This window comes from Protopterus annectens, chromosome 6.part1, assembly GCF_019279795.1.
Source record: "Protopterus annectens isolate FY-2018-M chromosome 6.part1, PAN1.0, whole genome shotgun sequence".
Classification (NCBI taxonomy): Eukaryota; Metazoa; Chordata; order Ceratodontiformes; family Protopteridae; genus Protopterus; species Protopterus annectens.
In genome coordinates this window covers 428,035,729-428,052,533 of record NC_056738.1, presented here as the reverse complement: position 1 = coordinate 428,052,533, position 16,805 = coordinate 428,035,729, and the positions used below count along the sequence as shown (strand labels likewise).

At 40.7% G+C, this 16,805-nt stretch overlaps 1 protein-coding gene across 1 annotated transcript in view; it reads left to right on the top strand.

Annotated features, from left to right (window-relative positions):
- The window catches only part of INO80D (INO80 complex subunit D), a 1,521,357-nt gene extending 1,512,790 nt beyond the window's left edge, over positions 1-8,567 (top strand). The window contains exon 11 of the mRNA XM_044075859.1: positions 6,930-8,567. Coding sequence (XP_043931794.1) covers positions 6,930-8,116 — 1,187 coding nt within the window. The 3' untranslated portion in view covers positions 8,117-8,567. The remainder of the gene's footprint in view (positions 1-6,929) is intronic.
- The last annotated feature ends 8,238 nt before the right edge of the window (positions 8,568-16,805 follow it).

Below are 16,805 nucleotides of genomic sequence, written 5' to 3'. Positions count from 1 at the left end.
TTATTACAGACATAAACACTTTATAATTATGGTTTAAAAATTGCAATGGGTTTATATGAAGCTGAGTCTGAAGGGTATTTATACTCCTTACAGATTTCTTCCAAGATACTGCCACTCGCATCCTGTCCCCTTTTAAAATACAGTATTGTTAAACAAAACCCTCCAGATCTTTATCACTTTCTACCCCCCAATTTCCAGTTTTCCACATTAACGCCATCTATTCCTGGAAAATTTCCTGTTGATTGATTACATATCACTGTTTTTATCTCTTCATCTCCTGTCTTGGCTGTTAATTCTCGAGTCTCATTTTCCACTAACCTTGACATTTTAAGTCTTCCATAAATATTTCCGTTTGTGCCTTTGCTTGGTTACCAGTTCCTCTGCTTTAAACAGATTTTCATAAAATTCCCAAAATGTATATTAGCAACTCTATAAGATCTATTTTTTTTTTTCTTGATATAGGTTCCCTATGTATGGCTACAACTCTTTCTACTTTTTGTTGTCTGGTGTGCTAAATGTGTTTGTGCTGTAGAGTTATCTCTGCCACTGTTGCCTTTAGAGCTTTAAATTACCAAACTCATATGACAAAATATGTTTTATACACTTTAAGGGATTTAAATGCAGCCATGGCTATAAAGGCTTCTGATACTAAGCATCATGTGATTTCTCTGCCTGGTTAAGCTGCACAAGTTGCAAGACATTCCTTTAAATGCAGTGATGATGCTTAAGAGGCTTCTTCCAGGGCTACTTCTAGAGGATCAGGTATTTGAAGGTTTACATGTTTTTGTCAGTCCCTGTCTCAGTATGTTAAGGCCAAGCCCTTGGATTTTCCCCTTCACAGGGACCTTGTATTTGGACCCTGTATTGGCAAACATTTTTAGAGACTGCAGAGTAAAATGATGCAGGACTTTAAACAGATTTTTTATACATCAGTACCTAAGTATCAAAGAAATTACCCATCTAAGCCCACCTCCTTTTTCCATAGGGATCAGAAACCCTCTCAGAAGGGTAGGAAACAACCCAGGAAAATATTTCATGACAAACTTAAGAGAGACTGTAAATCTGGAAAACCATCTTTTCCACACAAGTCAGCCTATCTACTACACTGTTCTCCCTGCTGAGTTCAGGAATTCGTTGTCAAAAACGTTAACCTTTTCCCTTCAGCTGAGAATCTTCACTACAGACAAATGGGAATTAGCCATCATTCATCAAGGTTACAAGATGACTTGGATGGAAGTTCCATCACTGAAGCGTATTCTTCCTCCTCCTCCTTCCAATAAAAAGTGCCTACATCCTCCTCTCTTACATGATGTCTTCAACCAGGTCACCATAGAACCGGTGCCACACCAACATCTAGGAAGAAGCTTTTGAAGGCTTTTTCTGTTAATCAGAGAAGAGGGTGTTTGGACACCCATTCTGGACTTATCTCAAACCCTTTCTAGAGGTACTATCATTCAAGATTTGTCACTGCAAACTGTCCTTCCTCAGGCCTTTCTGGTCTCCTAGACTTAAAGGATGGATATCTGCACATCCCCACTCATCCCACCTGCAGAAAATTCTGTAGAATTTCTGCCTTTTTGTTGCACATTCAGGTCTCTGCTTTTCCTTTTGGTTTATCTCCCACCCCAAGGGTCTTCACAAAGTGCCTCACCCTAACCATCGCCTTTTGCAGAGCCCGGGGAATACAGATTTTCCCCTTAACTTGTATGATCTTCTTATCCAGGCTACCTCACAGGGTATCCTACTTTTGCATTTTGGTATCACAGTCTTGGAGAGACTGGGATTCACCCTTCTATAATCTCATCCCAGCATCTGTTTTTTTTTTTTTTTGGGGGGGGGGGTTGCAGACTGGATACCCAGCTGAAGATCTCCCCCCCCCCCAAGAGAAAGTACAGTCTCCCTCCACCTTCTTCTACTCTCTTCTCCCCCACCAATTTACTGTTGCAAGGGGGATTATAAGAACCCTGGAAATACATGGCAGCAATTATTCCTATGGTAACATTTGCTAAGTGGCATGAGAGAGATCCAGTGGTGGCTGAAATCCCTTTGGTCTCAGCACTGCCATCCACTTGACTTCCAAATCCTTCTCTTGCCCTTTCTGAAGAAAGGACTACAGTGGTAAATTTCCCAAATCCAGCTATATCCCGACCTTCCCTTCTGCCCACCCACTCCCAGCCCAACTGCACAGTGATGAATGAGATCTGACTTGATGAGCCTGGACAGGCTCTTCATCAGTTCATGGCCATGTAGTCCCCAGACAGATGAGGGAGCTCATCTGATGTCAGTGTCAAAGAAATTAGGGCTCTTATTCAAGCTCTTCAGGTATTTTTTCACATATGGAACACAGACCTTAGGATTTTTGCAGAAAACACCACAATCATGTGGCAAATCTGCCCCTTTAGGTAGTTTCCTTTCCATCCAAAGACAATATTCTCTCAGATTCTCTAAGCAAGTCCTTGGAAGACTCTCAAATGGATGCTAAACATGGAGGTCTTCCTGGTCATACTGCACACATGGCGTATCCTCAAATAGATCCATTTGTTCCCATTCAGAACAGACAGCTGAAGCCGTTTTGCTCCAGGGCTCCTTTCACTATGTCTTTCTTTTGGAAGGGAAAGTACCTCAATACCTCCCAAAGAGTTCTACTTAAGATCCAACAGGACAGACCAACAATCTTGCTGGTGACTCCCTTCTGGACCAGGCTACACTGGTTCTTCCCTCTTCACCTAGCCAGGGGCCATCACTACAGGTTAACCTACAAAGTGTGCTTACTTGCACAGAAAAAGGATTCTCTGCTTTATCCCAGCTTATTGTCTTTCAACCCCTGTCACTGTGGAGGATGACATTTTAATCCCTTTCAAACACTAATTTTCTGTGGATATGCTTCAGATGCTCCAGGAGATGAGAAAACCTACCACGAGAAAGTCTTACATCTCCAAATGCCTGGTGTCATAAAAAGAAAGTGGATCTCCTTCAGGTGGGGGTTCCTACAATTTTGTCCTACTTGTGTGAGCTACTTAAAACTGATCTTGCCTGTTCTTCTATAAAGTCACATTTGTCTGCCTTTTCGGACTGCATGCCACTTAAAATCCCTCCCTTGCACTCAACCATAGAAGTCAAGCAGTTTATAAAGGGTGTCCTTCACTTGAATCCACCTAGGAAGGCTGTTTCACCCCCATGAGATCTCAGTTTCATTTTAGAAAAACTTCCTTTGCCACCTTTTGAACCAGTGACCTCCACATCCCTTTAGTTTTGTACTTAGAAAAGCTTTTACTGGTGGTCCTTCTGGTAGAATGGTTTCTGAGCTTCAGGCATTTATGGCTACTTTATGGCTATCCCTTCTTTTTTATTTTCCATGAGGATAGGGTCTTCCTTAGACTAACTCTACTTACATGCTCAGGGTGGTCAACGAATTGTTTGTCAATCAGGCTGAACATTTAAATACCTTTATTCCAAACCCACTGAACCGAGGTGAGAGACACATGCCGTCTCTGGCTTTGCACAGACAATCATGAATTCTACGTAGATAAGACAAAGGACATTAGGAAAACAGATAAGCTGTTTGTTTCCTTCCAGGAAGGCAAGTTGGACAATCCTGTCTCAAAGCAGACAATTTCCACCTGAATCTCAAAATCCATTTCCTTCTGTTTTGCTGCTCTCTTCAAGGACATTGACTCCAGAGCCATTCTGGATGCACCTACTTGGTCCTGTGCACACACCTTCACCAAACACTACAGAGCAGATGCCTTTTCCAGATCTGTACTACTAGGATTTGTAAACAGCTCCTCTGACTCCGATCCATCTACCCAAAATAACTTTTAGCTTTGGAAAACACTTGATAGTACTGGAATACTGCAACAGTAATGTAAGGAGGGACGTAGTACAGTTGTGTAAGACTTTCCTAAAACAGTAGATGTACTATTGATAACTGTTGCAGTATTGTATTCCTCCCTCCTTCCTTCCCCCTTGCTGTTTGTGCTTATTTCTGTACACACTGAACCAAAGCAGAGCAATTCCCTTCTCTCCTCCTTTTTGCTGACCTTGTTTTTCCTTGCTTTATTACGCAGGCTTTTCCAGGGTCTACCTACTTTAGGATAGTCTGAGGACCTTACACTCCTGCGCCTGCCTTTGTACTTGTACTCCCACGGGCTCGAGTATATGGAAGGTTTTGGCTTTGGTACTCTGTACTAATGTCAGGTAAACTCAACGAGATAACCCAGTAGTGTCACAGTACTGTAAACGGTGATCCGTATGACATCTACTGTTATAGTAAGTTCTTATGCAACCATATTTTTCTTATTTCTTAGCTGTTTCCTGTTATATCTCTATCAAATATTTTACATTTTCATTTTGTTTTAGACTTGTTTATGTATTACATTTCCATATTGTTAGATCATTATGTATTTTAAATGACAGTTTTTAGTTTGCAAAGTATTTTGGTTAAAGACTCAAATTTAACTTATTTTGTTAGTCAGGTGCAGGATGACTGAAATCTGCTAGTGTCTAAATGCATTCCGCTGAAGCAAATGCCACCTCTTTAACATCAGTAAACAAGTCTCCTTGACTAACATGTATGAAGCTGTCATGTGCAAATGAAAGGTGTGAGTTGTTAAACATTGCAGTCTTTGTGCTCTGTTTAGAGGCCATATTAATGTAGTAGTTCTCAGAAGTCTCTTTCTTGGGAAACAAGCAACCACACGAGGTATGGAGAAGTTTGCAGTGTGGAAGATATACAGGCATTGTGAAGTATCACCTTGCTATTGCAATATTAATCTTCTTACTGTAATGTTCATCATCCACATTAATGTCATGCTTACCTTACCCTTCTTCCAGAAAAGTGGATTGTTCTGTTTGGATTTCATAGGGCTTGTCTTCATGTATTCGATTATGGAATATTATCTGTGTGTATGGCAAAGATTTATAGAGGACTGTTTGATATGAGAAATTACTATGCCTAATTTTTTTCTGATTTAGCACGTGTGCCACATTAGTTGCATGGAAAAGTTTGAGAGTGAAGCTTAGTAGCAAAAGTATAGATCTGTACTTGTTTATTGCTTATGAACTCACCACTTGACTTGCCTCTTCAGAACTGACTGCCATCCATCTTCCCATCATGCAACAAACACACAGAGACACTGTCATGTACCAAAAGTGTTTTTGTAACCCCTGAAGTCTGCCTTACAAATTCAGTTACTAAGTACATTAAATATAATTTTTCAGTAACTCCAGAGTAAAATAATACCGTATTCCTGTTACTCTGTTAGTGTGTTTACTAATTGGTGGATTGAAGACAAAGCTTGCCACATCAATGAGTGCAGGTGGGCTGTGACCTTCTGCAAAATCTGCATTAGCCTATGTCTTCAGCAGAATGTTATGCCATGATGGTAAGATATAAGAGGTGTGGACAGTGAATTGGGCAGCAGTGAGTTTGTCAACAGGAAGATGAAATAGTTAAGAAATTTTTAAATTTATTTTTTTTCTGATTACTGTGCAGTGTACTGTCGCCTGCCAGTCTAGCCTGCTTCACATAGCCGCGACAAACCCTAGTCATTTATCCCATGTCACAGTCTGACTCTAGCCCTAAGTTACTTGCTGTCCCTGAGGAAATGCCACATAGTTGTACTACATTCATTGATGTAGTTTGTTTCATCTGTTTGTGTGGGAATTTTTTGGTATATACTTCAGCATTTTTCTGCCCAACACCCCCCCCCCCCCAGTCTTCTGTCAGAAAGCATAGTGATACGGTTATACGTAATACCTCTCCAGAGGTAATGTGCAGTGTCCTCTTTTGCGTTTTTCTTCTTTGGTTTACAGCAACTGTGAAACTTGTCCACCCCCTCCCAAAGGATGACATTTGTCTTTGGTATTCAGTCCCATCCATCCCCCGGACACTATTTTAGCAACCCAGATTTGTTCCTGAACCTGTATTGTTTCACTGACAAAAATCTTATCTTTAAGTGGGTTCATTCTGTGTGTCAGAGCTTTGTAGTTCAGATTTAAAGCATAACTTCCTTTGAGACTGGCATGCTAGAAGAGCTACATCATCATTTCAGCCCTCAGTGATTATTATTGAGCTGAACTAATAGTTAAAAGCACGTAAATTCAAAAGTATACCACTGCTAAAGAAGAGTGGCACATAAAGATTTCTGCATATAACAGTGTTTCTAATGGTCATGATTATTACTGAACATTTTTGTATGAACCAGATTGCAAAAATTTAGGAAAGTAACACAGACATATTATGGAAAAACATTAACATAGCTTTGCAGCATTTCATGACATTACAGAAGGGTGTACATTATACTCCGACAAAGATAAGTTCTTTGAGAAGATTTTCTTTGATTTCTTTTAATCCTACTTTGCCAAAACTGTGACCACTTACATTGTGCAAGCCAGCAGTGCACCATAGTGGACTTTTTGAATTTTCTCTACCAGTAAGAGACTATGAAGTCTGTACTTGTAAGTTAGGGAAGTTTGTGGGGGGGGGGGGAGCATAGGCATTTCTAAGTTATGTCTTGTAATATAGAAGTTTAATTAAACTTGTTTTTGGATGACTCACCTGCACACAGGGAACCACAGACTAAGATATTATAAGAAAAAATTAATATCCAACATTGACTTGCAAAATAAAATTTGCTCAGTAGAGATTGGAGACATTAACTGATGTCTTCCTTGTGATGTGTTTGCTATGATTTGCAAGTTTTAGGTGATTTCTCCTTTGAAATATGTTTTTTGCTATCATGAGACCGACTGAGCTGTGAAATTGCAGTGGCTTTGCATAATATCTGTAATTTTAAAACTTCTTTTTAAAACTGCAGTAACTCTACATTTTAATGCACAATGATTGATGATGATTTGATAAAATTCACAGTCACATTTTTAGTGTGTCTGATGTTTTCTAAAATCCAGTTATTATACATTTCTTTCAGGTAAGAATGGTGAGCTTCTACCTACTACAGAAGAAGCAGAAGAACTGGAAAGGGCTTTGCAGGCCGTCACATCATATACAGCTTCACTGGAATGCTTAAGTACTATGGCAGACCTGACACAGTCAGACAGTGTAGCCGTTGAGGAGCTTTCAGACCGTGAGATGGGTGTGTTTTCCACAGCTACATCAGCTGCTAGCATACAGTCTTTAAGCCAAGAGGTTAACAATGAGCTGGGTGAGCTACTCAATGGAAGGATATCTACTGAAAATTTTTCCAGTCTAGAACTGGATGAAAATCTTCTCCATCCATCCACTTTGTCAAGCACATCTGTACCTTTAGCTGGACAGATCCAAGGTCACTTTCCTCCTCCAGTCAGTGTCAGCCTTACTTCTGCTAATCGAATCACCCAGAGCACACTTGATGAGAGGACGTTTTCAGCACAGTTTCATGGACTTCACGATGGTAGCCACACTTCTCAAAGGACACATTCTGCCCAGTTACTGGGTAAAGCAGAGGACCTGCTTAATTCACATCAGCAATATAGTAGTAACCACTCCTCTCCTCATGGAAGTCAATACAGTAGTGAGCATGTGCCATCTCCCTACAGTGACCAGATCACCTCACCCCATGGCACATCTTATTCCGGGGACAGTCTTGCAGCTACCTTCACATCTGAGGTCCCACTTATGGCACAGCACATAATACCATCACAGCTTGAAGGGACGCTTAGTGGAGTGGTAAATTCCAGGACTCCGTGGGGGAGCCTCCCAGTTAATCTTAGTGACTCAGCATCGTTTAATAACCTCATTGAAGCTGAAGGGCATCTTCTTTCTACATCCCTTTCCACACCACCATCCACTTCTCACTCTGAAACAGTCCAACCCACATTTGTCAAAGTAACATCAAATAACTGTAGTGTGCACCCAAGTCAGCCCCAACAGAGTTTTAGTTCTGCCATTTTGGAGACAGCTGTTCCCTCTGATATTGCAGCATCTAGCTCATCCAAGCAACAGCCTCTTCCTCAGTTCAATGCAACCTTTGGTCCTCAGCTGACATCACATACTGGTATTCCCAAGGATTTGCAGCCACCTCTTAGCTCTGTAGCACCTGTCACTGGACTTACAGTGGCAGGTGTTACAACCACAGATTCATGTAGTGTGTCTGCCTCATTCACCACCCAGAGCTGAGAGTTTGTATTTTTCCCTGTATGCTTGTGCATGTGTGAGAGACAAACATTAAGAGTTGGTATTGTTCATACTTGAGCTCTGTTTATATCTTGTGGCTGGGGGAGATCAGCTGTTATGTGGAATGGTATTAATGTGAGAATGTTTTTACTGGGAGAATGGAATAACTTCTTCTGAAAAAACTCTGCATAGATATTCTTCTTTTAGGCTTGCTGGAGAGGTGCAGGAGTAACAGCTTCATGATTTCACTGAATTAGAATCACCAGGTAAATGCCTTTAAGAATTTTACGGGACCACTGTAGATCATGTAGGCGCAAAAAAAGTTTTCTGATATTACAGGTAAAAATTAATTTCCTTTTTATTTTGCTTTGCAATAACCACATACATTGAAAGGCAAATAATTGTTTTTAATTGTATAGGCTGTGGAATACAAGAGTAAAGGCACCATAATTTATATCACTGTTGGCTTTTTATTGCGTGGAGTATTGGGTATGAATAGATTGCACATTGTGCTTGTAATTCATCAACTTAGTTGTTAACCAGCAGAAGACATATTCAATAGATTAAACATTGTGTGGGTTAATATGGTACTAGTATTGCCGTACTCTGAAGTCTTATGAAAAGTCATACTCTGAAAGTAACTTCTCATCAAAGTTTTTTTAATTAAACTACTGTAGCTATAGTTCAGTCCATAACAGAGGTTTCATTCCTACAGAGTCCTTTGTATCATGAAATGCAGCAATGTTTTCCCTTTGTCCACCATGAAACTTATATTACTAAGAAGTTAGCACAGGGGCTTAAATAAGGAACACATTTGAGCACATGTTTAGCTTTCCCTTCTCTTGTATCAGTATTTGTTTTTCCTTAAAGGCATTTCTAATAAACTGCCAGTTTTCTGTGATTGCACCCTGTTGTGGCCTTTGCATTGGCTTGACTCCATAGAGTCCCAAGCTCTTCCAGAAATCTTCCACTACCATAAAATTTGTCTTCCTCTGAGATAGACAGAAAATATTCCACCACCCACATTAGCATAAAATCGGGATAAAGATATGATGACTGTGAAGGATCCAGCAAATTTGTTTTCTTTTTTGTAAAGTTATAATTTCCCCACTTCCCATTTTGCCATGGTTTTGCTTTTCTCAGGCTGCTGCAGCAAAAACCAGGCCACTACAGAAGTGGTTGCAACACCTGTCCTTCCTTTAGAGTAAACATTGCCAGCTTTTGCCTGCTGCATTCTGACTTGCCTTTGTGTAGCATGTCCAGAACTTTATCCTAAACATATGGTTGACTTTTATAGCAGTGCATTTCTACTTCATTGGGCATTAATCACCTTAGAGAGCTACTTGTTTGTGTGACGTCTTCACTGTTGTTCTGTCTGGTTCCTTTCTTGCTCTGGGATGTTTACCTTTATCATCTCATTTAGTTGCATTCTACCTCAGGTCAAGGCAATTGCTACTTATTTGCATCTTTGTAAGGTGGGCTCTTGACATACTGTGCAGTGAGTTATTTTCAATACTTGATGGTGGTCTGTGGAGAGTCTGTTCATCTTTCCCCTAATCTGGCTTTATTTTGCTTACCTTATAAGGATGGGGTGTTCACTGAAACAAGCTGCATATGCACCATTTCATATCTAGTTGCATAAGTGTAATGAGTTCTACCTGCAATGGAATCCGTGTAGTATGGAAAACACCCCTTAGAGAAGGAGAGCAGTCCGTAGGACACTTCATCCCCCCCTTTAACCAGTACAACTGGGCCATCAGTGTTCCAGACAGATTAACAGTTAGTATTTCATGCTTTTGTTTTTTATCACTGCAACCTATTCATCTTCATACAGAGTACTTTAGTATGCTTTGTTGTTAATCAGTACTCAGGATATCACTAGTTTATCAAATCTTGTTTGTTGTAGTATTTAATAAATTACCACCTCTCTTGTTTGAAACTCAGAGGATAGATATTAATTTATCGCACTTTACCCCCATTGCCTGTTGATCATTAGCCCCTTCCCAGCCAGTAAGCCCACTCATTCCTAATCATGAGTGTGATTGTTGACTGGGATGGGCTGTTATTTAGACAACTTGTTGGTTTGAGGGTTTTCTTCTTTTGGCCCTACTGTCCATATGAACATTCAGCTTGCAGAGCAGGAGGGGAGCATGTGATGGGCTGTCTGTACTGGTCATCCATCACTTCACCAAGGTACATTGATAAGTAGTCCTACGTCCTCTTCTCAAGCATGGAAAGTGGTTTCCCAGTTTACGTTGAATTTAAAATGCATCACATTGCCTTCAGGATTAGACTGCTTTTGCAGAGATCCATGTTTTATTCCAAGATAGTGTGCAGCAAGAAAAGTTTGAAGACCCTGATGTATATTAACCTAGTGACAACGTAATGTCTACATTCCTTAAGCACATGCATGTCCACAATGGGACTTAACTTTTTCTAAAAAAAAAGTTATCTCCAGAACATAAAAGTACATTTCTTCACTTAAACTTTGGCATGCATAGCTGATGAACAGAATTGTATTAACCTTTCCCCACGGACCTCCCACTAAAATGTGCAGCACGGCGCTTACATAGAGTATCTGACCAGTACAGTGAATAAACTTGTCACACTGCAGAAGAAAAGACATGTTAATATTTTCATTTCATGTTTGCTTGTATTTGGGTCTCTTGTCCCCCCTTAAAGCTGTGCTGTTTAGAACCCCCCCCCCTACACACACACGTTCAGATCTCACATCACAGGCCATTTTCCTTAGGTCTTCATTTGAAATTATCCTTCCTTCTGTGCTACTTCAGCAGTTTTTCTCAGAAATTCCAACACTTTAGGATGTGTGTGACCTACTGCCCCACACACAGCTTATACTGCATTAGCAGAGCACACTTAGGTCTGAACCTACCTGATCTTTTCTTTTGCTTGCTCAGTTCAGATCTCTGTCTTGACACTCAGTATGGAATATTTCCAGCATTCAGTGTGTAAAGCTTTTGAAATATTTGTATGACCATTGGACAATAATGCAGAACTCCCTAGTGATATTGTCTCTACTGCTTGAGCAAGGATCGTGCTTTAAAGTACTGCCTTAAATGGCAACAGTTTGGTTGAGCTAGCCATAGCATAGACTTACACGGGATAAACTTTCATTTTATTTAATTCTCAGGAAAGTGGCAGTGGTTTGAAGTGGTGAGAGAGAGAGATCAGGAGGAAAATCCCTTTGCCATATTAAGGTATTTGCTTGAGTATCCTGGAAAGGCTAAAGAAACAGAGGGCAGACAACAGTCACACACCTCAATCATTGGAAGGCTCAAGTTTAGTCCTGTTCAGCAGGGGAGGGGGCTGGGAAAAGTGCACATTCATCTCCCTTCTTGGTATGTGTACCCTGGTGTTTAAGCACCACTTATCCTTTAGTTTGATGTACCAGAGCTCACCACCTTTGAGTTAGATCTCAAGAAGCAGATTTTCAAGTCAAATGACCATAGCTTGGTGGTAACACTCAGGATATGAAGAGACTCCTCCTTAGGCTTCCCCACAGTTCAGCAGGGCTTGATGATTCAAAATGAGATTAATCCCACCTGATCCCCCTGCATATATTTTATATATATATATATATCACCATTTGAGGCTGTAGACTTCATGCAGCTGTTTGAACTGTGGTTGGACCTGTCCTTGTGGGATTGCAGTCATAGGGAATAAAGTCTGATGCCAGCACAGGACCCAGTACAGGCCTCTCAGGATACAATGCTGCCATTGGCATCTGTATCCCAAAGGCCAGAACCTTGTTGCTTGACCCTCCCCACACATTGCTTACGAATAAGAGGTACCCTCCAGCTTCCTTTAAAAAAACTGAATTAACTCAGTAGCCATTAGGTCAGAGACATGCAATTAAAGCTTCCCTCAGTTCCCAGCTAGATAACTTATCCTTATAGGAGCCCCCAGGGTCATGAAGTCTACAATGAACCCCCCCCCCCCAAAATGTTTTGATAAGTTTCTGTGAAAGATGGAGTTAGAGCATTGAGTCATCCTTCCTAAGCAGCCCAAAGCAAGGATTCAGTTTAAACAGGCTGTAAGTACCCAGCTTCTGCTTCCATGCCTCCTAAAAAGGCTCCCTTTTACACAACCCCTGCAGAATAAAGTGGGTTCCTGATCAGGCATTCTAGAATGTATTCCTGTGTGATCTCTTTGGTCTAGCAGAAGACTGCAGACCACAGCAGCATTTTTTGCCTTACAGCGTGAGATGTAGTGTACGGTGATGGGTAGTGTGGGTAAAGGTTTTCTTTATCAAGTTGTGGCTTTAGTATTTCAGTTATTTGACTCATCTGTTGAATTTCCAGTCCTCTGTAGTAAATCAAGCCTTGAAGAAAAAAATGTTCATCCCTTCTCATATCTATGCTTGAAAATGTGTGAGTGAAGACAGTTCTTACTGACATCTAGAGTCAGCCACTATGTGGCTGACTGCAATTTGGACTGTGCTGATGCAGTGACCATAACAGCAGGCTCAGATATGTGCCTGTGCAAGAACGACTGGCTAAAGATTTCCCCTGAAGGAGAAGTTTGGGTCATCTTTCTTGGATGCCCTATCCTAGTGGAAAATTCTCTTCAGTTAGCCCTGTCATTACATCATTCATAGTGTTGTGAAAAGGAAGGAGGCCATTACTACTGTGAAGAACCTTATCGACACCCCCTCCCCCTTTGCTCTCTCTTTTTATCCTTGCTAGCCCTCAAGAAGAAGCTTTCTCACAGACCTGAAAGTAGCTCTCAAGTTCCCCACAAATGATGTTTGACAAGTTGTCAGAGAGGAGGGAGGCAGTTTTTTGATTTTGCTTTAGGGTCGTCAATTAAAGACTAGAAGCTTGACATGGGTCATGGTCAACCAGTTTTACAGTTTAAATATCTTCCCTTGGAAGGGCTTGCTTTGATAGCAAGCTGTGGGTGCAAAGCTTATGGGGCAGACCTAGATTGTGCTCCTCAAAGTGGCCATAACGGCTTTTCTTAATTCAGAGCAATGAGTGGTTCTACTTCCATGTTTCCATAGTTCACACAGGGACAGACAGATTTTATCCTATCCTGGACCTCCATGACTTCGGTGAGCACATCAGCTACATTGTGTTCAAGATTAGTAACTCTTCAGAAGGCCATGCCTGTGCTGTAGGTAGACGCTGGATGTTGCTTTTTGGCATATCAGTGTCTGTGGCCCATACAAGTGTGTTCCTTTTCACTCTGGGTAGGCAACCCTTTCAGTAAATGGTGCAGATATTGTCTGATCACTCTGCTGTGCTTTGCACCCTGAAGCAATTGGCTACTGTTATAGTTGTTGGTTAATTGGGCAATCAGGCAATCCTATATTTAGAGATAGCCTTGTTAGCAGTGTAGGTGTCCGAACATTTTCTTTTATTTGCACTTTGTGTGCTTACTCAGTGGTAGTGGATGGGTGAACTGGTCAGCCTCAGATGCTAGGCTTACTCTTTAATTGCTGCACATGTTCTGGCATGTAGCCATCATAGGATGCTCATACCCTAAGTTGGGAGCTTCATAAAAAAGAAAGAAAGGAAAAGAAAAAAAAAAAACAAATTGGAGAGAAAGCGGAAATCATAGACCCACAAGGAGGCTTAACTCTGCTGATATGGTCAGAACATAGCTGGTGCCAGCAGCATCATTATTTACTAAGTCAGTGTTCTCAGCTGCTAATATACTGTCTGCATGCAATATAAGCTATCCTCCATTTTCTTTAATAGGTAGTGCAGAAGTCCAGCAGTTTCACTCTGTTGCTTATTGCAATGATTAGCATGAACAACATTGACTAGATTCTTTGGATTATGTTTTTTTTTCTATTGGTCTCTAGAACGTATGCTGCTATTTTTTAAAATGTGCTGCTTCCTCAAGACTTGCATATACAACAAACTAGCTTCCTACTCATCAGTAAAGCAGCTGGGGGGGGAGTTATTATATGGAGCTCTGAGTTGATTATGAAATTTGGTGCCCCTGATTGCTGGGGCTATAACATTTAAAGCCCTGTGGCTTTCTACTTAGGGTTGTGATAACGTTAGAAACTCTGTAGCTTTATACTTACATGTTTTTCTGAGTGCTACAATCAATGTCAGTGTCATTTTGAGTCACTTGTCTTGCACATTTTCTTACCACTGTTCCGGTTTTGTTTTGTAGCACTGGTTGCAGTGAACTCTTGACTCCCACCCCTAATACCAGAATCTGTACACAAGTCTTGGATACTGACTTTGCAAACTGCAGTCCACTTTCTGTTGTCAGTGATACCATTACTCAAACCAACCTGGATTACAGTCCACTGTGTTTTTTTTTGAAAAGATTCATAAGGAACATTGCAGTGTATATTAGCATTATTGCAGATACCCAGTTCTCTTCTCACACACACACACACACACACACGCATATACTTGCAATTTCTTGGGCTTATAGAATGCTGTTGAGATCCAGACAAGTTTTGTGCTTGTTTTGTTGTTGTGGTGGTGGTTCTAAGTGCTGGCTAGCTACTGGTGTGATAGGTTTTGTGCAGTCCAGCAGGACAGACTAACTGTTAACACCTTGTCTTTTAAGAAGGTAAAATGGGCTGAAATACCACCTGGAGAGGACTTTGTAAGAGAGCTGTAGTTCAGAAATAAAAGTGTGTAGTGTATCATTGGTGGAGGGACCCTTTAAAATATTTTTTTGAGATAAACAACAGTTACTGCTCAGTGCTGTTAGGGTAGTTGCGTATGTATTGCTGCAAGCTTTAACTTTACAGTCTTACCACAGATATTGCTGTTATTGAAGTTGTATGTACATTTGCCATGCCTTTTTTCTGACTTCACAATACCATCCCAAAAGATACAATCAGCCTAAACTCTGCTAGTGGTACAATGCGTAGATAATAAACAGTAAGTGGCAGTTCTGTCACGGTAGTCATTCACTAAAGTATCATTATCAGTATAGAGCTTAGTGATGTCACCATACTCTAATGGCAAGGTATTGACCTGGCTTTACCCTGTCTGCTTCTACCTGGTACTGTTGTGTATGCTGTATGACTGTTCCACAGTAAGGCTACCCTTAGCCTGTGTCCCAGCCTGCCGATGTTTACCTGCTGATTTTATAACTTCCCATTCTGGCTGAACATAAGCTGAGTTTGTGTATAGTGTTGATGATGATATAGATTAATAAATTAATTGCCTTGATGTTCCTTATTTTCCCTCCTGCTGGCTTATTTGATGGCAGTGTGCAGCTTCAGTTAGCATGCTGGTCTGAATATGGATTATAGGTTTCTTTCAGCTTGAAATTGTACTTTCTTTGACTGTGTTTATTCAGACTGTGTTGTTGAACATTGCTTACTCTGGGCACGATATTATTTTGAAAAGAAATACACATCTCCCTATGAATTATGCATGTTACATGTTACACACATGTAGCCATGATCATTATGTGATCTTAGTTCCCTGTTTTATTAAACATTGCATAATTTCATAAGATGGCTTTAATCTTTAGAGACATGGCAATCGAACATGTCTTTTGTAGGTATTAATATATGCCCTTTTTTAAACTTTTGATTGATCCAGAACTAAGACCTCCAAAAGGCATGTTCACATAGCAGTAACATAGTGCCCTTTACAGCCCTGTCTTTAGAGTCCTACTTAGGGCAGTGGTTGCACATCTCCCTTCCCGTTGTCATAAATACATGAAGATAAAAAAATGATGTTCAAAACAAAGTGTGCATTACCGTTTTTAGACATTTGTATGCACTATTCATGACCTTGGGTAGATTTTACTTTAAACTGATACAAAGCAAATGTAGTAGTATAGTAAACTAGGCCAGTAATGCAGATTTTATGTATAGATATGAATAAACTCCATGAATGTGTTCACACAAACTTAGTAGTTAAAAACTCCAGTTATGTGAGCTTATGATACACCATCATAATATAATGACTTGGGGCACTATAATGTGAGAATATAAATCCTTTTTTGCAAAGTCTGATCTTTGTGGTTAGTGTTCTCCCAGCCTTGGTAAGCAGTTGGCTAATAGAATGTTCTTTTCTGGACACACCCAGTGATTTGACATGAGATGTAACATCTTTCATCCCACTACTTTGAGTTTTAAAATTAGATTTATCCAGACCTTATATATTTGTTCATTTTCTGCTGCACACAGTGATTGTTAGCATTGCCGCCTCACAGCAAGAGGCTCTCCGGTTCGATTCTCAGATGGGGTGTCTTCTGTGCGGAGTCTGCATGTCCTCCCTGTGGTTGCATGGGTTTCCTCCGGGTGCTCTGTTTTCCTCCCATATCCCAAAGACATGCTGTAGATGGATTGGACACTCTAAATTGGCCCTAGCCATGAGTGCGTGCCTTCTATGGAAGGTTGGGCGCCGGGCTGGCAACACAACACCATAAAAAAACTCCACTGCCAATCATGAGCGGACAGGTGATCTGCTGTGGTGACCCCTAACCGGGAAAATCCGAAAGAAGACAATGATGATTAACTGATTAACTGTGGGATAGCCATGAGTGTGCCAATTTGGTTAGAAGCACAGTGTGTTAAGAAAGCTAAACATTTAGGCACCCAAAACCTTTTGCCATGTACCCTAAAGCTGTTTCACCTTGTGAGATAATCCAGGCTAACATATATCAACAGAAAGATTTCACTTTTTTGAATCATGTACAGCAGCCGTCTTTTATCCATTCAACATTATGGAAATTA